Genomic DNA, 22,369 nt, shown 5'->3' on the forward strand with positions numbered 1-22,369 from the left:
ACTTATATGTGCCTTTCCCTTTCCTGAATTCCTGCAGTCAAAATGATTGACTTAAAAAGCAAGTGACAGGGGTGCCTGGGTGGCTCAGTGGGTTAAGCCTCTACCTTCAGCTCAGGTCATGATCTTAGGGTCCTGGGATTGAGCCCCACATCGGGCTCTCTGCTAAGCAGGGAGCCTGCTTCCCCCTCTCTCTGCCTGCCTCTCTGCCTACTTGTGATCTCTGTTCGTCAAATAAATAAATAAAATCTTAAAAAAAAAAAAAAAAGTAAGCGGCAGACTTTTTTGTCACATATGATTTTTCTCTTTATAAAAAGAAGAGTTATGTTGTCTGTTTTTTTTCAGAGGAAAGTGGCTTGATTATGAATATGTGTTCCAAATTACAGAACAATATGTATACAAATAATCCATTGTGTAAGCAAAAAAAGTGGATGTATACTTATGAAAGAATATAAGAAAATGTATAGAGATGTATGAATGGTCACCTTTGGAAGTGGGGTTGAGAGAGGAAAGGGGACACTTTAAAAAATTTTATTTGTGTATTTTAAGGTTTTTTTGTGTATATAAAAAGTTTGTTTTCTGTATAATTTAGGAACAGTTCTGGGTGCTTGAGATACATCAGTAAACGAAAAACTTAGATCTCTATCCTAATGGAGACGACATTCTCAAGGGAGAAGACAGACAATAAACACAAATGTAATGTACATACCAATTATGTGGGATGTTAAAATTAAGTAAAAAGAACACTTAGAGCAGGGTAAGGAAGAGCAGCCACTGGGGAGGTGGAAGACAGCTTCCAGTACTGATCATTTAGGAGGTGGTATTTGAGGCAAGACTAAGGATCATAATGTGACCTCAAGCCTTCTGAGAATTAATTCCTTAAATATGTGGGTAAGCAATTCCTGAAAATTTGAGATATGGTATAATTATTTTCTTGGTGAGTAAGCTTCTTGCCTTGACTAGGCTTCAAAATAAGTGTAAAAATATCTAGAAGACATAAAAATTGAAGTATTGATATTTTCAGTTTAAAATCTGTGCATATTTACTATTTTACATATTGGTGGTGATTAAGAGGAGGTAGACTACATAAAACAATTGCAATTCTAGTTGATACTCCATTTATACACAGCATTAGAACATTTATAAAAATGTAGGTTCACGGTATCTTAAATTTAATTTATTAGAAGGATTATTAAATTTTGTTAGTTAATTGGAGTGCTTAGAAAAGAAATTGAATAAATATATACAGGTTATTTCAAGATGTTTATTTAATTTCATTTGTAACTGGGACCAAGGAATCAAAAAAGCCTTTTGAAAGTGACTATTAAGATGTGCTAGCCTTATAAATAGAATAATGAGATTTGTAAGCTGGGCTTCAACTTAAAGAAGAACTGATTCTCTGAATGTATAACTTTAACAAGTGTAATAATTCCTATTTTACTATGGTATTGTAATTTACATGGACTGATACGAAACTTGATACATAAAGGAAACTTGAAAAAGTAATGCATTCCCACTCTGTTTTCTCAGTTAAAAAATAGTGTTTTTGTCATAATTTTACAAGTTCTAAGTAACTTGTTAATATTTGCTATAGTGATGTCTGACAGAGATAAAGCCTTATAGATGAGAGTCTTTTAAAAAAGGCACCCATGGGGGCCTGGGTGGTTCAGTCAGTTGAGCAATTTGACTCAGGACATGATCCGGGGGTCCTGGGATCAAGCCCCACGTCTGGCTCCCTGCTCAGCAGGGAGTCTGCTTCTCCCTCTCCCTCTGCTGCTCACCCTGCTTGTGGTCTCTCTCTTTTACTCTGTCAAATAGTTAGATAAAATCCTAAATTAAAAAAAAAAAAAAGAAAAGAAAAAAAGGCACCCTTACAAAACATGAAAAAGTGATCAACTTATGGATTTTCTAGGATTTTTTTTCCAGTGTAAGAATCTACTACAGTAGAATCCATCAAGTTGTGTGTATGTGTGTGTGTGTGTGTGTGTGTGTGTGTACTTATTTATATATTTTAGTGATCATTATACCCAATATGAGGCTCAAACTCACAACCAGAGATCAAGAGTCCCACGCTCTAATGACTGAGCTAGCCAGGCACGCCTAAAGCTGGGCTTTTAAAATGGCTCTCCTCGGGGTGCCTGGGTGATTCAGTGGTTTAGCCTCTACCGTGGCTCCAGAGTCCTAGGATCAAGCTCCGCATTGGGCTCTCTGCTCAGTGGGGAGCCTGCTTCCCTTTCTCTCTGCCTGCCTCTCTGCCTACTTGTGATCTCTGTCTGTCAAATAAATAAATAAAAGCTTTTTTAAAAAAATGGCTCTCCTCGCTGCTCACCATAAGAAACATTGCTTTTTTTTTTTTAAGATTTTATTTATTTATTTGATAGAGAGAGATCACAAGTAGGCAGAGAGGCAGGCAGAGAGAGAGAGAGGGAAGCAGGCTCCCTGCTGAGCAGAGAGCCCGATGCGGGACTTGATCTCAGGACCCTGAGATCATGACCTGAGCCGAAGGCAATGGCTTAACCCACTGAGCCACCCAGGCGCCCAAAACATTGCATTTTAAAACCAAAGTAAAACTTTTAGTAATTTTTGCTGATGACAGAAATCACCCTGGCAATATAATTATTAAATAGTGGGTATATAGTGAGCTGTCTCTCGTGTGGGTGCTCTAGCTGGGGATATCCGGGGTGACTATCAGCAGGACAATAGGATTTCCCTACCAATTGGCTCACTGTTCTCTTGAGCCATACCGAGAGGGTCCACTGGCTTCACATAAGCATCTCCTTCTCCATAGGAGAATGGACACTTTTTGACCTACTTTTCAAATCTTGAGAGAATTGTTAAACAAGGAAAGGAATACATTACATCCAATTGACTCTTCCCCAAATGACAAAAGAAAAATCACTGTGGTTGCAAAGTTGTTTGTCATTGTTGCTTATTATTTTTTCCAAAACAAAAAAACAGTAAAACAAATTGTCACATGCCCTGTATAAATTTGTCTTATTTAACTAAGAATTCAACCTATGAATATAACAGAAATGCATATATATTCAAAATGTAGATGAACTGGAGGTTGGAATTGTCAAAATGTATACGTGTGGCATCTCGTCACCTGTATCCAATAGTCCAAATGAAAATGCTGAACTTAGGGCCTGGAATGGAATAAGTGCTCCATTTGTGATAAATCTGAACATATTACTTCCCATTAAAAATAACATTTTAGAGTGGGAAGAAACATTGGAGACTATCTTATGCAAGCTGGTTATTTTACAAAGGAGAAAACTAGATTTCTGATTTTAAAACCGGTAATTAGAGTAAGTACTTCTCAGGGCTCTGGGGAGGCTAAACTGAGATGAGACGGGTGGTGAGTTCTACACGAAGCCTGGCCTGTGGCATACGCTCAGTAGGGATCAAATGGTATTCCTGACAGGTGGGGACTCTCATTTGCTGACTAACTGTTGACATTGTGGTAGAAGAGAAAATGAAATTATAGGAGCAAAGGAGAGTGTGAAACCTAATTTATTTGCGAAGAATTTTGCATATGTCATAATTACATAGGTTTCTTATGATGCTCCACTTAGTTTAACAACCAAAACTCAAAAGGAGAAAGAGGAGGAGGAAGGGGGCGGAAGGGGGAGGAGCTGCAAGAAGAGGAGGGGAAGGCGGGGAGGGAAAAGAAGAAATCTTTCACATATCGAAATTCATCTCAAATCGGCACAGGTCCTCAGGGTCCTGGGACCGAAATCCCTGCTCAGTGGGGAGTCTGCTTCTCCCTCTCTCTCTGCCACTCCCCCTGCTCATGCTCTCTCGCTCTCTCTCTCTCAAATAAAAAAGGAAAATCTTTTTAAAAAAGTAAAATGGGCTAAGGAACTTCTCTGAGTGGCTGTTTCCAGCATCATATCTTGAGATCATGGTTTACTTTTGAGATACTCTGTGCCTTATCTAGTCTCCTTCTGTCCCCCCCGTGACTTCCAAAGATGTACCCCATGGATTGTATAAGTATCTGAACTCCATGTGGGTGATGGAGGTGAGCACTGCGCTTTCAGCAAGAATTTTCTAAATTATGATGCCAGTCTAGTACTGTTGACTAATAATAACACAATATTTTGCTCATTTTTGAAAAGATTTTATTTATTTGACAGAAAGAGAGATCACAAGTAGCCAGAGAGGCAGGCATGGAGCAGAGAGCCTGATGCGGGGCTTGACCCCAGGACCCTGAGATCATGACCTGAGCAGAAGGCAGAGGCTTAATCCACTGAGCCACACAGGAGACCACTCATTTGTTTTATATCTACACCTCATTTATTTATTTATTTTTTATTTTTTTCAGGAATATTGTGAGATCAAGAAATTCTGGTTTGAGTAACATTGCTCTGGTATGCAGAAAAATGTCCCCCAAAGATGTCCCAGGTTACTGGGTGGACCCAATGGAGTCACAAAGATCCTTATAATAAGAGGGAGGCACGAGGGTCAGAGTCAACAGAATCATCACCTGTGTGATAGAAGCAGAGGTTGGAGGGACATCATTGCTGGAAAGAACCAGGAGCCAAGGAATGCAGGCAGCCTCTAGAAGATGGAAAAGCAGGAAAACACACTCTCCCCTAGAGCCTCCAGAAGAAAGTCAGCCAATAGCTTTACTTACCCCAGGAAAGCCCACTGAGGATTCATGGCCTCCGAAACTTTTTTTTTTTTTTTTAAGATTTTAAAATTTATTTATGAGAGAGAGAGAGCGAAAGCACACAAGCAGGGGGAGCAACAGACTCCCCACTGAGCAGGGAGCCCAATGCGGGACTCAATCCCAGGACCCCAGGACCATGACCTGAGCCAAAGGCAGATATTTAACCAACTGAGCCACCCAGGTAGCCTGGCCTCCAAAACTCTTCAGATAATAAATGCATGTTGTTATCAACCACCAAGCTCGTGGCAATTTGCTTCAGTAGCAATAGGAGACTAATACAATTGTCATTTTGGATTATGTTAGAAACTTTTGCTACAGCATACATTAGTTCTCACTGATCACCAATTACAGCACAGCAACCTTACGATTTAGAAAATACTTAAATCCCCCCACCCCAGTGGAATTGCAAGCTCATTACATTCTTTGGAAGTGTGAAGAACTGTTTAATTCCCTTTTCACAGGGTATCCTATTTTTCTTGAAAGAGAGAGGAGTATGTTTGTAACATAACCCTGTTCTGATTTGACATGGAAGGGTTCTTGCTATCCAAAAGTCTTTGATTAATTGTATACTTTATTGGTATGTTTTCATTAATGAAAATCCCGTTTTATGGCCTGAGTGTTTGTGTTCTCCCCAAATCCATATGTTGAAATCCTAACCCCCAATGTGATGTATTTAAGAGTGGGGACTTTGGGTGGTTTGGGCCATGAGCATGGAGCCCTGATGAATGACGTTAGTGTCCTTATACGAAGGAACAGGGGTCTCTGTGTCCCTCTCTCTGCTGGCCCCCTGCAGGCCAGGACACAGGCTTTGCCCCCTGCAGGCCAGGACACAGGCTCTCACCAGCTACCAGATCTGCCAGCACTTTGATTGTCAATTTTAGCCCCAGAACCATGAGAAATCCATTTCTGTCGTGTAAGCCAGTTGATGATAATTTGTTATCGCAGCCCAAATGGTCTGAGACATCACGTATTACCCAAATGTCACAGAGTGAACGTGAAGTAGCACTTTGTTTTGCTGATAATGAATTATTACTTCTTTGAAATTAGCTCAGTTGCAATGGCTTTGATCTCCCCAGTGATCAGTAATAATATATCAGTGTGTGCATATGTTAGCTACCTTTAAAGGACATATGAGAATTAATCATCATTATCACACTCTAACCCATGTTACAGAATAATGTTATGATTACCAGTTTGACTTCGCCTGGACTGCTAGCCTAGAAGGAGTGGGTCCTGGGAGCCCATCAGATACTTCGGTGAGCATTAGAAGACACCCCCTCTGGGTGGGAACTTTCCTGAAGTTGCAGGCCATTGCAAGCCAGGGGGCCATGGGCTAGATTAGAAGAGCTACCTCTTGGGCAAGGGGTAACCCTCACAGCCACATGCAGAAGCCCTGGGAAGGAGCCTTAGAGGTCTTTCAAGAAAGGTAGTCACGGTGCAGCAGGGAAACCAATGGCCTTGGCATTAAGTAGATGGGGGTTGACTCCTTTCTCCATCACTTACTAATAGGGTGGCCTGAGCAAAATACTTCAGTTCTCTTGACCTAAAATTGCTCATCTGTAAAACAAAGACAGAGATACTTATTTTGAATAATTTTCAGAAGGAGGAAGAAAGTATGGAGGGTGCCTGGCCCACGCTAGATGGTGGTCATTGTCATGTAGTTTGGAATTTCTCATTTTGTACTTGAGGAATGGAGACCTTGAAAGGGCTGGGCCTCACCTAAGGCACATTAACCTCTTTCCCCTGTTTGACCCCCAGCTGCTACCGAGGGTGACTTGAAGCATTAGGCACGAAGTGAGTTTGGTGACTTTCTTCTAGGTGTGGGGAAAACATAACCATTTCGATGGGCTCTGGGCCTGAGATTTTTTCCATTCACACAAGTGAAATACTTACAGCCCATTTTGGTGACTTTGAACATCAGACACTTAATTTTTAAAGTAGGAGTTTATTTCCTATTTAGACTGTCATTAGCAACAGGGAAACACTCAAGTCTGCAATTTGGAGGAGGGGGAATAAGAGCCTATGAATCACCTTACTTACTTCATAAGAGGAGTGGAGGAGGGTCCCTAGGACCTCATGGAACATGATGCTGTGTTTATACCAGGTTCGGTGTTACCTCGTGGTCACGGTTTAAAACTTTCAAGGTGTTATAGATGCTTCCGAAGCTCTTGAAAGCTCTGGACTCAGTTTCCAGGAAAATTCACAAAAGCCTGCAGTTGGACTCCCTGGAACCCACTATCTTGGTCCAGGTTAGCGTCTTGATGAGGTCATTCCACTGTTAGAGGCAAAAGTGAATTTCCTCTGCCCGTGTGCGGCAGTCTGCACACCCTTGAAGCAGTGATCACGTTGAAGGCTGTGGCTGGACTAATGTTGTTAGTCCAGTGTGAATCACAGGGATTTTTGTCTGTCTGTTCTCTTCTCTACTCCCAGCCCCTAGATCAATTTCAGTACTCACTGAATGAATAAATGTACCAAGACTCAGATGGTTATCTAAATAAACTTGCCAGTCTTCTGTATGATTTATTTTTCAACTGTCAGGAGGACTTTATGGTAAATTTAATAGGACATGGATATTTCTGCTTGTTTTCAACTCAGCACTGCACTCTGGCACTATCTCTTGGATCCATCTCCTATCACGTTAACCACCCCTTCTAGCCCTGTGCCATCTGCATATTTGATGAGTGACATCAGTCTGGTAAACAGTACTGCCTCTGTGTGTGGGATGGGGATAGAAGGCTGGAAGGGACAGATGGGCCAGCAGGGAATCATGAGCAATTAGAACAGAGAGATGCCATGGAAGCCTCCAGAAGCTTAGCATTAAGCAAAGTCGGGTGTCATTTTTGATGGAGCTAATTTAGGGAATGAGATGACTTACTTGGCATGAAGCCAGGAGACCTGACAAAGGAGTCACCTCAGCTGGCATTGTAGGAAAGTGAGTTAATGGAGTTTTGTACCTGTATGAGCAAGGATTCTCCAGACAAATAGAATCAACAGGATGTGTGTGTGTGTATGTGTGTGTGCGCAAATTGAGAGAGAGAGACAGGCAGAGGGAAAGAGAAATTTTAAAAAAGATTTTATTTTATCTATGAGAGAGAGAGAGAGAGAGCATGAGCAGTTGGAGGAGCAGAGGCCGAGCGAGGAGCCCCATGGCGATCTCGATCCCAGGACCCTGGGGTCATGACCTGAGCCAAAGGCAGATGCTTAACCAAATGAGCCACCCAGGCGCCCCAGAGAATTTTTTGTTTACACTTGATTTAGCCAAAAGGCCGAGAAGCGATGAGATTTTTTTTTTTTTTTAAATTGGCTCACATGACTGTGGAGACTGGCAAGTCCAGGCTGGGGTGGCAGGCTTGGGATTGGATCTCCAATCCAAGTAGAACTGCAGTTTGAGTCCCCTGGCAGCTTGCTGGCAGAATTCCCAGTCCCTTGAGGGAGGTCAGTCTTTTTCCTAAGGCTTTCAACAGATTGGGTGAGACCCACCCACATCTTGGAGGGCTATCTCTCCTACTCAAAGTCTACTGATTGACACGTTAATCCTGTCCAAAAAATACCTTCACAGAATCGTCTAGAATAGTGTTTGACCAAATATCTGGGTACAGTGGCCTGGCCGAGTTGGCACATATAATTCACCATCATTGTACTGCTGAAGGGAAACCCAACACAAAGCAACTGGGTTTATCTAACTGGTGAATTAGAACAACATTCTAATCAGTCTGGGTGTTCGCATGTCTCTAGGCCCGCTGTGTAATTCCATCGCTTGTCCTCCCCCCCCCCCCCCCCCATTGCTGACTCATCCCGAAATGCCCTTCTCCAAACCTGCTTCCTTCCCCACTGGAAAAACTCTACTCATCTTTCGAAGTTCCGATCAAATGTCAGCTCTGTGATACTTCCTTTAGTACCACATCCCATGCAGGAGAATGAATTCCTTCCCTCAGTCCTTCATGCACCTACTGTCATAACATTTATCACATTGCATTCCACCTGCTTGAACATCCATCCAACAGCCGATTAGCAAAGTGGTTGCAAGTATACAGATTGGTTTTAGACTTCCTCAACTGAATTCTGGACCTCAGCAAGTTAACTGATCCCTGGATACATTAGTTTCTTATCTATAAGGTGGAAATAAAGTACCAACAATCTGAATTTATAGTGAAGACCCCATATATATAGGACTCTTAGATCAGTGTCCAGTATATAGTAACCATTAAAAAAAAAAAAAAGAGAGAAGAAATTATTTTTCATTCTTAGTGTTATTGTTGCTATCTGATGCCTGTCATGTGGAAGGATTAAATGTTTCTGGAGGGCAGGGGTGTTACCATATGCCTCTTTACTTCCACCCCTCATATTTTGTGGAACAGAACAGGGGTCTATAGACATTTATTGGAGTGTTCATTACCTTATATCTGTAGAAGACTCTAATCCCAGATACATATATTGATTCAAAGGTTGGCAACATATTGCCCATTTAAACCTCATCACAACCTTGCGAGGTCTTATTACCTCCATTTTACAGATGAGGAAAGTGAGAAGCAGGAATTAAGTGAATTGTCCAGTGTCCACACAGCTGGCAAGTAGCAGAGTCTCTAACTCCAAGGTCAGTGAGAGGGAAGGGCAGAGATGCCGGGAGTATGGGAAAGCTTTCTTTTCTGGTCCAGGCACCGCCCTGCCTCTCTCCACTTTCTCCTTCTTAACTTCCAAAACAGGGGCGCTCTGGACTGCAAAGCCTGCGCGCAAAATGTGGTGCGGGGTCCCACTGCAGAACTGACTCAGGAAAAGGTGTGAGCCACAGGGGACGATCAATACAGGATATCCTCAGCCGTGACCGTGGCCTCTTCGATTTTGGTCTTAATCTCCGGGAGCGGAATTTGACTGATGGCCACCACTACCAAGTTCGCAGCGTGGGCGGAGGCACTGGCCACACAGATCCAAAAGGACTCTTCGTACCGTTCCTCCACCACCACGAAGCGGAAGAGCCTCTCCTGGAAGTTGGCGATGCGCTCGGTGAGGTCGTGAAACTCGACGGCGGCCATGAAGCTGGTGATGGCCAATGCCACGACTCCACCTGCAACCCAAAACGTCACCCTCATTCAGCGCTCCTTGGTACAGCTGTACTGGCCTTCTGCAAGAAGGCACTTCTGTACCACATGCGACACGTTTGCTTTGGGTTGAAAAATTCTTAGGGTGACACAACAATTTTTTTTTTTTTTTCCTCAAGCAAACTTTACCCCCACCATGGGGATCTACCTCCGGACTCCAAGGTGAGAAGTCTTTAATCATCCTTAACCACCCTTTAATCATTCCCTTATCTTTTTTTTAAAAAAGATTTTATTTATTTATTCGACAGAGAGAGATCACAAGTAGGCAGAGCAGCAGGCAGAGAGAGAGGAGGAAGCAGGCTCCCTGCTGAGCAGAAAGCCCGATGCGGGGCTCGATTCCAGGACCCTGAGATCATGACCCCAGCCGAAGGCAGCGGCTTAACCCACTGAGCCACCCAGGCGCCCCTAATCATTCCCTTATCTTAAGGATAAGAAGAGGAGGTAAGAGAAAGAGGAGAGGAAGCAGATAGGGGGATCTGGAACGGTTCCAAACTTCACTCACTTTCCTACCTGTTGCTTCCAACCTCCGTGTTCTGGCAGTTCTCTCTCTCTTCCTTTTTGCTTTTCTACTGGTTGGTTTTAATTAATATTTTAAAAACACATTTATCACGCTTTTTGCTTAGATTATTATGTCTTTGTTAAAGGAAATTTGGACACCAGAGAAAGTCACAAAGATGAAAATACAAATTCACTTTTATCCTAAAAGCTGGGTATAAATACTTTGAACATTTTAATGTGTTTCTTTACATTTCTTCCTCTTTAACAAAATTGTATTCTGAAACTTTTACTTTGTAATGCTCTTTTTTTCCCCTTTACTTGAACATTTTTCTATATTGTTAAGTATTCTGTTATAGCACCACTTTAAACTGGTGCATAATATGTTCTAAAAGGAACACACCTAACCAATTTAATTAAGTTTTTTTTTTTTTAAAGATTTTATTTATTTATTTGACAGAGAGAAATCACAAGTAGATGGAGAGGCAGGCAGAGAGAGAGAGAGAGGGAAGCAGGCTCCCTGCTGAGCAGAGAGCCCGATGCGGGACTCGATCCCAGGACCCTGAGATCATGACCTGAGCCGAAGGCAGCGGCTTAACACACTGAGCCAACCAGGCGCCCCAATTTAATTAAGTTTAATTGAGTATGACTTTATTTCTGGATATCTAGATTGCATCTAAATTTTGTTACTATAAAGTGCTGCAACGAACACCTTTTTATATACATCTCTGTACTCTTTTCCAGTTATTTCCTTAGCATAAATCCCTATTTGGATTAGTTTAATTAAAAAATATTCATATTTTGGGGGTGCATGTGTGGCTCAGTTGGTTGAGCCCCACTCTTGGTTCAGCTGAGGCGGGGATCTCCATCCAGGTCATGGGAAAAAGACCTGCCTCAAGCTTCACGCTCAGGGGGAAGTCTGCTACTCTCCCCACCCCCTCTCTGCCCCTCCTTCTGCAATCTTTAAAAAATATATATTATTTTTATGCCTTTTAACACTTTTAACACTACAGTTTTGTTGAACTGCCTTTTTAAAATATTCTCATCAATAGTGATTGAGAGCGCCATCTCTCTGAAGCAGTAACTTGACAGAGAGGAGCGTTTATTTAATCGTAGGACTAAGCACTTTTTACATGTCAGCCACTAGGAGGGTTCATGTGGGTGGAGCCAAGACACCTGCAGTCTGGAAGGGGCCAGCCATGTATATAAGTAATTCTATAGGATGGTTGTGGTCTGCAAATGCAGGAAAATACACAGTAACTGATCTACTGACATTACATTACTATACCTGGTAAAACAACATGATCTCTTTGTACACTTTTTGGTCACTCTGTATAAGGCAAAGATAGGGATAGGTTATTGCCATCATGATGGTTAACCATTTGACTGAGGTTTTTGGAAACAACTTCATTTCTGGGAATCTTGTTATTTTTTTGCATATGGCTTTTTACGTGCATAACTAAATGCTAAACATGAATTAAATATGCATATTATATAAGATATTATAATATAAAATATTATGCATAAATATATAGATATACATATATCTATATGTATGTAAAGTATAATCCCAAATCAACAGACACTTTTGTTTTTTGTCTTGAAAAATAGGTCATGGGCGCCTGGGTGGCTCAGTGGGTTAAGCCGCTGCCTTCGGCTCAGGTCATGATCTCAGGGTCCTGGGATCGAGGCCCGCATCGGGCTCTCTGCTCGGCAGGGAGCCTGCTTCCTCCTCTCTCTCTGCCTACTTGTGATCTCTCTCTGTCAAATAAATAAATAAAATCTTTAAAAAAAAAAAAAGAAAGAAAAATAGGTCATGATGGTTATAATTGATACCATGATTAAAGGAAAGACAAAGGGCTTAGACTTAGTTGTACATTGGTTGGAATCCCACCTCTGCTACCTATTGTTGTGTGGCCTTGGGTAAGGCTTTTAACTTCTCTGAGCTTCAGGATCTTCGATCCTGCCTCATAAGGAGGTTGTGAGCTTCAAATGTAAAGAGGCCAGGTGCCTCATCTTCTGTCATTTGGAAGGCTCCCCCCCACCCTCACAGCTGTGGGCTCACCTCTTCCCCTCCACCCACAGTGCCCTCTCTTCCCCCTTCCACCCCCAGCGCTCTTCTCTCCTCTCATCTTACTCCCACCTCTCCTCTTTGCTCCAAGTCCTCAGCCACTCATGCAAGCCACCAATTTGGCTCTTTACTGTGACAGAGATTCTGCAACTTTCAGTAAAGAGGACATTCATGCCCATGAGTAAGGTTATAGAATAGGGAAGTAAAGACTGAGGTGGGCGTTCTAATTCCTGCACACCTTCCACCTACCTACTTGGAACTCATCCTGGTGGTGGCAGTGGACATGAATTTCTCTCCCTCTCCCTTTTCTTCCTTACCTGCAAGGACGTTCCATAGGCAGATGCCCCCAGGGCCATTGACTGCCCTATATGGAACCTGGATCATGTTGAGAATGGCAAAGCCCATGCTGACCAGAGCCAGGGCCAAGGCCAAGAAGAGGAGCAGCAGAATTGTCACATGGAGGCCTGCATTGAGTTCCTTCACCAGGTGTGGGAAGACTGGAAAGAGAAGACACAGCCAATATTTCAGTGGCAGAGCTGGGCTCAAGTTTATACAGTCCAGGCTTGCTTACTCCAAGGCTTTACTAGAGTGGAGAGAGGGCAAGGCAGCAAGGTCTGGGTTTTCAAGAAGCAGGAGACTTCTTCTTCTTCTTTTTTTTTTTTTTTTTAAAGATTTTATTTATTTATTTGACAGAGAGATCACAAATAGGCAGAGAGGCAGGCAGAGAGAGAGGAAGGGAAGCAGGCAAGCAGGCCCCCTGCTGAGCAGAGAGTCCGATGTGGGACTCCATCCCAGGACCCTGAGATCATGACCTGAGCCGAAGGCAGCAGCTTAACCCACTGAGCCACCCAGGCGCCCAAGCAGGAGACTTCTTGAGATGAACACATGGACACCAGATTTGCCACTTCTCATTTGGCCAATAATCCTCTCTTTCTTGCAGTGGATGCAAAATCTGAATATGCCCTGGCTAGCCCTGGGATCTGGTGTGAGCTAATGCACACAAGCCCTAGCTGGTGGCTCTTTAGCAAAGGAGGTGGGCAAGAGAGTCAGTCAAAGAGGGCCAACTGAAAGGATTTAATCTGGGTCAGAGAGTTGCTTTCATTAAATCAGACAGGTACAAGAGGATTCAGGTACACCTGTGAAGAGTGTAGAAGGGCATAGCAGAGTGAAGCCTAGACCTGGCATCCAAAGATCTGGGTTCAAATCGCAGTTTCGCTCATTTGCCACAAGTATAAAATAGAATCCTCTGAACCCTGCCTCCCTTACCCATCTTACCAGATTGTTGAATGGATCAAGTGAAACACATGGGAATAATAATAGCACTTAATAAGCATTGATAGGAAGCTAGGAGCATCACCTTGGATCCCTTGGCAAGGTAGTCATTTTTCCCCATGTATGATGGACACTTACTTTTCATGTGCACCATACCCTATTAGAATATTAATTTTCCATATTCATGTGGCAGGATAATTTAGTGAGATCTTAATTTGTACCTGTTTCCTCTGTATTGCTCATGACACAGTAGCCATGAGAAGTGAATGATACGGTATGGCAGATACTGCCTGGGAAAGACTGAGTTCTCAAGATGGCGGCTGGGGCTGTTGCAGTTCTGTTGTTACTCTCTGACTTACGAAAAGTCACAGGACTCCGCAGAGCCTCAGTTTGCTCATCAGTATAATGGGGTAGCAATAACTGCATATGAACTGAGAGTTACCAACTTTTGCTGAGCACAGCCATGTCAAGTGCCAAACCCTTTACATCATTATGTCATTCAATGCTTGTGACAAAGATGTAAGGTAGATTTTATGAAACCAATTTCCACCTAGGTTTGGGCATTAAGTCCCTTATCTTTGGGCAAGGTGACTCTGAATTCTATATGAGATTATAATCCTGGATCCATATGATATATAGAGTTTAGATCGCTGTTTCCAGTAATCACACTGAAGAGTTTAAAATGATGGAAGCTAAAGAAAGCCCGAGCATACCCCTTCTTCTGCAGCTACTTCAGGGTTTCTACTGAGCACCTCCTGGTCAAATCAGGGTCCACTTTGTGAGTTTGAACTCCCGGCTTCATCCTTTGATGTCATGATCAGCCCCTTCTTGTCCCTTCTGGGGAGCCAGGACTCGAAGCTTTCCTGGTTTCACCTCACTCCCCTGAACCCTGTTCCCCTCTGGCTCTTTGCTGGCTCCCCTGCCTCCCTGTAGTCACAGAAGTTTGGTGCCTCCCAAGTTTGAGAACTAAATATTGGTCCTTCTCCCTTCAAAATTCTTTCCACTGAGAAGTTTCCAGACACTCCACATTTACATCCTAGTTCTAATCTATCTTTCTTTCCAGTTCTGTATTTCCATTTGCATTTATCTCCATGTGGTTATCTTGTGGGCATCAGAAACTTTACCCTGAGCGTCTTTCCAAGGATTTTTTCTTGCAAGATTTCTCTTTAACCATGGCTTCTCTCCTTTCTTAATGTCCCTTAGATTTTTTTTTTTTCTTTTCAAATGTTCAGCCCTGCATGAGTGAATGTTGTGATAGACTCAAGTCTGTCCTTGACCTGCAACAGTGCAAAACCAGCCAACACAGCATAGCTCGGCTCCAGTGAACGTTTTCAGAGAGAATCAAACCCAAGGTGCTGTGAATGGAAGTTTATATTCCCTCCTCTGGGACACCCCAGGGCAGCTGGGAAAACTAAACGTTCTTGAACGTTATCCTACTCAGAGCTGGTACTAAAACATCTTTTATGAGTCTCACACAATTCTGGTGCTGCAGAGAGCAGACCATGTTAGATGAGCCCCCAGGGGCCTGTTTTCCTCTGGGAAAGAGGAGGAGGGAAAGGGACATTTATTGAGTTCCTCCAGTGGACAAACAGAAAGTGCTCCTTTGCTCTGGCTTCTGGCAGAGGGAGTTTACATTCTTGTGAGCTGGGATGGCAGGGGTTTAATCAGCACTGCTGTGGAAGGGTTCAGTCTTTGTCTATCCTCCTCGGGGCTCCTTCTACTGCAAAGCTGGTATCTGCCTCAGCTCCTTCTCCAGAAATGGTATTTGTGCTTGGGGATTCCTAAATTATGCTAGACCTACCAACTGCCGCCTCATATCCTCTATTCTCCATTGAACTGTGCTCTCCCTGTCATCCCCCACAAAAAAGAAAGGTTGAAGTCCTAATCTCCAGCATTTCAGAATCTGACCTTATTTGGAAATAGGGTATTTAAGAGCTAATTAAGATGAAGTTGTTAAGATGGGCCCTAATCCAATGTGATTGGTGTCCTGATAAAAGGGGAAATTTGGACACACAGACACGTGGAGGGAAGACCATGTGAAGAGACACGGGGAGGATGCCATGTGAAGACTGGATGACATGGCCACAAGCCAAGGACCCTCGGGGCTACCAGGAGCTGGAAGAGGCAGGGAAGGTTCCTTCTCCCATAGGTTCCAGAGGGAGCATGGCTCTGTCCACAAGCTGATTTCTGAATTCTAGCCTCCAGAACTATGAGAATACATTTCTACTGTTTAAGTCACCTAGTTTGTCATAGTACTTTGTTACGGAAGCTCCGGGGAACTAATATACCCTATGATTGTTGGGGTAACCACTCAGTCATTTCCAGTGGGATCTGTCCACCCTGGAACCTCACACCCCTAGGAATCCCCATTCACCCACCACTTCCCCACGACCCTTTGCTGGATTCTAGGAGAACAGTAAGGACTACTGGGGAGATGCCTAGCTTTGGGAAAGTCACCGGTCACAAATTCCAGAAGGAGCAACATGGTGGAAATTAAGAAGTCTGGCATCAGACTAACCTGGGTTGGGGTCTGGCTCTAGCACTGAGGGCTCTGTGACCTTCAGCAAGTTGCTTAACCTCTCTGAGCTTGAGTTTTCTCCTGACTGGCAGGGTTGTGGAGGATTAGTGTAGCATGGGTCACAAGTTTGGTGTCTTGCAGGGGAACATTCAGAACAGATGAATTTAAAAGTACTTTATTGTTGGGGTGCCTGGGTGACTCTGTGGGTTAAGCCTCTGCCTTTGGCTCAGGTCATAATCTCAGGGTCCTGGGATCAAGCCCCGAATTGAGCCCTGCATTGAGCCACGCATCAGGTTCTCTCCTCAGTGGGGAGCCTGCTTCCCCCACCCCCCTGCCTGCCTCTCTGCCTACTTGTGATCTCTCTCTCTGTCAAATAAAAAAATAAAACCTTTTTAAAAAAGTACTTATTGTTATTCATTAGACCAATGTTTTTGAGTGCCAGTGTTTTGAAGCATTCTTCTTGGGGCTTGAGATCATCAACGAATAAGACAAGATCCTTGTTCTCATGGCACTACATACTAAAGGGGTGGAGACAGATAATAAATAATAAACATAACAGATAAATTATCTAGTATGTAAGAAGGCAGTTATCGTGGTTACATGATACATCATGTTATATAATTACCAGGGGCTATTTTTATTATATTCCCTAAGCACTGTCTGACTACAGTCTCTGGAATCATGCTGCTTTTAATTGTCACTCCCTTGTTCAAACTTGAGAACTTCCTTCATGAGGTTCTTTCATTTCCATTAATGATGACTATTTAAAAATTGTGTCTTCTCTCCTTCAGTTTTGTGTGTGAGTGTGTGTGTGTGTGTGTGTGGTTTTGAAAGAATCCCAAGCTTCCCAAAATTGTAAGAATGGTACAAAGGAATTTGGTTTTTTTCTCCTGAACTACTGCAGGTAAATTGTCTCTGCAGCCCTGAGTACGTTAGGGTCTATTTCGTTAAGAAAGAGATTGCCTTACAGAACCATAGTCCCCAAATCACTGAGTTAATGCTAGCACACGACGGCCACTTAATCATGACACTCCATTCAAGTTCCACCAATTTTCTCACCAAGTGATATCTTTTAAAGCAAACAGACCCAATGCAGAATCACCTAGTGTATATCATTGTCATGGTCTCCTTTTGATGACTTTTATTTTTAATTCTTTATGTATATGTGTTTTCCGTGTGTGGGTGTGTGTAATGTTTTTAGTGGAACTATTTTTCCAATACCCTTGGTCCAATTTAATTGCTGGATAAATATAAATATTCCCAGAGATTTTTTCCTGAATATCCATAACAAATATGAATTTCTTTTATGAATATAAGTGATGCTAGCTCATATTATTATATTTGTTAATGGCTTTAGCTTTCTGTCTTTATGTATTTTTTTATAAAATATTTTATTTATTTATTTGACAGAGAGAGAGAGAGATCACAAATAGGCAGAGAGCGAGAGAGAGAGGGAAGCAGGCTCCCTGCTGAGCAGAGAGCCCAACACAGGACTGGATACCAGGATCCTGGGATCATGACCTGAGCGGAAGGGAGAGGCTTTAACCCATTGAGCCACTCAGGTGCCCCTATCTTTAAGTATTTAATAAGATACTTAACCCTGGGCAGGATTCTAAAAACTACAATTCTGAAATATAGAAATCAAATGAGTATAAGTCCTTATCCCTTTGCATTGCATTATGTTGATGGATTATGTTTGTGTAGGACACTGTTCTCTTGAGCGTTCTAGTTGATTCTAAAAACTTGCAGAATATTGACTTTTTTGCTTTGTTTTTTAATTCCCAGAAGACCCTTTGTAAAACTGGGCTTGGATTTCTGCTCTATTTACACCCAGAGCAGCTCTAAGGTCAGCCTGGATGTCAGCAGATGACCCTGACTACTCACAGTCATGGAGGGCAGTCAGTGTCTTGCCCCAGGGCTCCCCTTCAGGGATCACCCAACTTGGGCTCTCAACCCAAGTAGTGTGATTCCAGAGCCCCGGCACACAGCCTCTTTGCCTGTTCTCAGCCTGTGGAGGTTTTATATAAATAGAAGTGGAAGCGTGCTGGGCTGGCTGAGAACATCCCAGTCACGTGGCAAGTGTCCGACGTCTGGCTCTGCTGTTTCCTGGCTGGGGGACCTCAAGCAAGTTATATAACCTCTCCAAGTCTCAGTGTAGTCCTCTACAAAATGGAAACGTTAATAATTCCTTCTTCATAAATTTGTTTTAAGGCTTAAGAGAGAGAAGCCATGTAAAACATTTAGCAGAATGTCTGATACTCGTAAACGTTCAATATTTTAATAGTTATTTCTAATAGAGGTGAACTACAAAAGTATACAAATCCCCATTTTTAATGTTTCTATAAGCTTCTGCAGGAAAGAAAGAAATGTTCTTGGTGCTGAACAGGAATGTCAACGTGCCTTAAGTTGAGGCAGAAGTCAAATTCCACAGCTAGACATAAGCACTCTTACAAATTAAAAAAATAAAGTGTCCTAAAACAGCTTGTGTGCCCCAAATATACTCACTCGTGAATTGGGACTGGCGGCCCCCGAGCCCGCACTGTCGCACTTTACATCCTTGGAAGAGCCCGTAGTAAATATCCCCAATGAACTTGACCAGCTCTGGGTCGGTGGCGTTGACCAGGTCCACTCCAGTCTGACAAAGGATTTTCCCACTCAGCCAGTGGGGCGCGGCCAGGGCAACAACGATCAGGATAAAGGAGGAAAAGCTGAGTAAAGATGCCAGCCCATACCACGCCTTTTTGAACCATCCAGGCATTCTAGTGGGTGCAGGTTATCCTGCAGGTGTCCCACGGGTGGCAAAGGTGGTCGGCATTCTCTGGACACTCTGCGGTCTCCGGCTCCAGGGTCAGCTCTTCCAAACACGGCATTTCAGGATTTCGAGTGCATCTCCCGGTCCTCCCTCACTGCCTGCCTCCACAGCCTATGTTTACTACCAGCACATCCGGAAGTTTCTACAGAGACCGCCTTCACCTGACTCAAGTGTAGAGGCGTGTGTTACTGAGGGAAGTAACCGTATATCTCCCACTAGACTACTATTTCAACAGTGGGTTTAATTGTTCCTTTCAGGTATTTAAATAACCCTGGCGTGGACCTCTTGATGGCCAGGAAGTTATTAGCAGGCTAAAACTAGGTAGATCTGACTATAAAGAAACACTAACTATTCTAAAAAAAATGCATGCAACAGAAGGAAACTGAGCATGTAAGGGTTAGCACTTGAATGCTGCCCACAATGCATGGTGTCAGATGTCGAGCTCGGGGCTGTGTGCCTGGGCATTTCTTTCTGTGAAATGTCACTGCTGTCAGAATCTCCAGAACCGTTATTCATACCTTGGGATGACCTCTGTTCTCAAGGCTCTTAATTGAAATGTGTAGACAGGCTATATGATGCTTGGATTTATCACCGGGTGAATCTGCTGTGGGTAAATTGCAGCAGAAGTCAGCTTGTGGCTGGACTGGGGCAGCCTGGACCCCGACACTCACATTCCTTTCCTCCAACAGCACCGCCCCCACCAAAAACCTTATGTCTTCTGAAGTGGGAAAGAAGAGTCTTTTTCTAATGTGTTAGCAAATGATCGCCTTGTCAGGGGCTTTACTTCTAATACTGAAAATTTGTGTGTGTGTGTGTGTGTGTGTGTGTGTGTGTGTGTGTGTTTTCTTTTAATGTATAGCCACTAGGAATGAAATATTTCCTACTTTCTATCTTATACCGTAGCTTTTCAATTTTGATTTTTAGTCTATTACTGTAAGCCAACTGACGTCATGTGAGCCTGATAACAGCAACTCTCAATTGTTTTGGGAAGTCACATTTGGCAGAAGTGGCACAGGACATTGTTTATTTGGTCACCGAGGTCTAGAGGGGGGTTCAGGAGTTTGCATTGTTAATGGATAGGAGTTCCAGAAACCTCACTTGGAATGCAATGAGGAGCCAGAGGGACATGGGAATGGAAACATTAGTTTCCTTCCTTATAGTGGGGTTTACTTCTGTGGTCTCTCCATAATGAAAATAAAACAAGAGTGTCTCTGAAGCTTGTGTAGAACTTTTCCTCATACAGAAGGCTTTTACTAGATGCTTGTTGTCTCCCCCGCCCCGGTCCCCACAATGCTGCAACAAGCCTTCGTGGCAGGCGAGGGACGAGGGATGTTCTATCCTGATGATCCCTCTCATGAGAAAACTGGATGTCAGGGCTGGGGCTGGAGTTCAGGTCTTTGAAATATAGCAGGTCATCTTCATCACAATGACCTTGAAATAGCAAATGTTTTTCTGGTAATAAAGACATACAAAAGGCTGAGAAGAGGAGTTGACATATTAATAAATGACCAATAATGTTTATTATTCTTATAGTAATGTTAAGCATGCTTTGGACCTGTGCAATACCTTGGCATCATATTTCTCCCTCCGATGATGGGCCTATGTCAACTATTGGTGTTTTAGGGATTAAGCAATTATTTTTAGAATGATTATTTTAGAAAAATATGGGAAACAAATGATTCCCAATAAGCCCTTGAGATGCTGAATGGAACTATCGTTACGTATAACTCTACTGACGACCTGAGTTCAAATTCCTACTCCTCTAGGCAAGTCCTTGAGGCTCTGGTGCCTCAGTTTCCTAATCTGTCATGGGATTGTTGTACAAAGTAAAATGAAATAGCACATTCAGATTACGGTATACAGAGGACATCAAAAAAGTGGTGTTAACCTCCTCATCTAGTCTTCTAGTAATTCTGTTCTTGGTAATGACGCTTCTGATAATAAATGGTATTGAGGTTGGCATCCTGTTCTCAAAGAAGGTATTTTTGCGTGCCTTATCTGGCACAAGGGTACTGAGCAAACATCTGTATGTCTGCTATATGCACGACACACTGCGTAAGGGTGGAGGGTGATACAAACTTGCATAATATTGCCAAAACAGTGATACAAAAATTGTAGTATACTATATTTTAAATGTTTAACACTTCACAAATTAATGCTTTTATTTATTTATTTATTTTTCTTAAGACTCTATCTACTTACCCAACAGACAGAGACCAGAAGTAGGCAGAGAGGCAGGCAGAGAGAGAGGAGGAAGCAAGCTCCCTGCTGAGCAGAGAACCCGATGCGGGGATCGATTCCAGGACCCTGGGATCATGACCTGAGCCGAGGCAGAGGCTTAACCCACTGAGCCACCCAGACGCCCCAAATTAATGCTTTTAAAACAGAAAAAAAAAAAAAAAACAACCCATGAGAATTATTACAAGAGTTCTAAAAAAATATGATTACTTATGGTACAACAGGCCTTGGTCTGCTAGAGACACAGTTAAAGATGTGAGTCTAATAATGGGTCCTTGGACCTCTGTGACCATATGTAAGTCCCCATTTGACAGGAATGTTAAAGGTCCACAGTGACGCCCCACCAAATAGTACCAACTGGCCCCACTAACAGAGCCTGGCATTTTCTTTCTTGTAAACTCACAATCTCTAAGACGTGCAGTGATAGTAACAGAAGGAGTGGCAAAAGTAATTATATTAATAATGTCAATGGGCATTTATTGAGCTCCTACTACTGGCCACACACTACTCTAAGTATTCTAGTTTTTTTGTTTTTTTTTTTAGATTTTATTTATTTATTTGATAGACAGAGATCACAAGTAGGCAGAGAGAGGGGGAAGCAGGCTCCCTTCTTGAGCAAAGAGCCCGATGTGGGGCTCAATCCCAGGATCCTGGGATCATGACCTGAGCCGAAGGCAGAGGCTTTAACCCACTGAGCCACCCAGGCGCCCCAGTATTCTAGTATTATTTTAAAAAATCCTTTCCAGAACTCTAGGAGGACAGACCATTAGTATTCTCATTTTACTGAGAGCGGACCGAGGCACAGAGCAGTTAAGCAAGTTGCTTAGGGGCACTCAGCTATTAAACAGGGAAGCCAGGCCGTCGAGCTTCAGAGCCTGCACCATTAATTAATTAATTAATTAATTAATTAAAATTATTATTATTATTGCCTGCACTCTTACTTAAAGGTAAAATATATACGTGGTTTTGTTTGTGTCCCCCGTGGACTCTCAACATCGTGAGCGCACACCTGCTCTCCACCCTCCCCACCCTTAGCCCTGCGCCCTGCACGCCGCTGGTGCCCGGCACCTAGAGGCCGGCGGGCCGCGGGGCTTTGCTGGCGCACCTGCAGGGCGTCGGTACCCGCCCAGCGTGACCACGCGCTAGGCGGCAGCAGCGGGCCCCGCGCGGGGTTGGCGGCCACGCGGTCCCTCTTGGT

General features: G+C 43.2%; 1 protein-coding gene across 1 annotated transcript; it reads right to left on the bottom strand.

Annotated features, from left to right (window-relative positions):
• Positions 1–6,594: 6,594 nt before the first annotated feature.
• Positions 6,595–19,077, bottom strand: CLRN2 (clarin 2). The gene is made up of 3 exons (XM_059165018.1): positions 18,627–19,077; positions 12,649–12,828; positions 6,595–9,731 (listed from the first exon to the last, which is right to left on the bottom strand). The coding sequence occupies exons 1-3, from the start codon at positions 18,877–18,879 to the stop codon at positions 9,466–9,468; spliced, it is 699 nt and encodes a 232-aa protein (XP_059021001.1). The 5' UTR covers positions 18,880–19,077; the 3' UTR covers positions 6,595–9,465.
• Between the last annotated feature and the right edge of the window lie 3,292 nt (positions 19,078–22,369).

The sequence above is a fragment of the Mustela lutreola genome, chromosome 1 (assembly GCF_030435805.1).
Source record: "Mustela lutreola isolate mMusLut2 chromosome 1, mMusLut2.pri, whole genome shotgun sequence".
Classification (NCBI taxonomy): domain Eukaryota; kingdom Metazoa; phylum Chordata; class Mammalia; order Carnivora; family Mustelidae; genus Mustela; species Mustela lutreola.

Bases quoted from the DNA above. Each gene is read 5' to 3' on its own strand.
- CLRN2 (XM_059165018.1), bottom strand. From the start codon at position 18,879: ATGCCTGGATGGTTCAAAAAGGCGTGGTATGGGCTGGCATCTTTACTC. The intron at 12,829-18,626 runs GTGAGTATATTT...TTCTCTTTCCAG, and splicing joins CCGCCAGTCCCAATTCACGA to TCTTCCCACACCTGGTGAAG. The intron at 9,732-12,648 runs GTAAGGAAGAAA...TTTGGGTTGCAG, and splicing joins CCTATGGAACGTCCTTGCAG to GTGGAGTCGTGGCATTGGCC.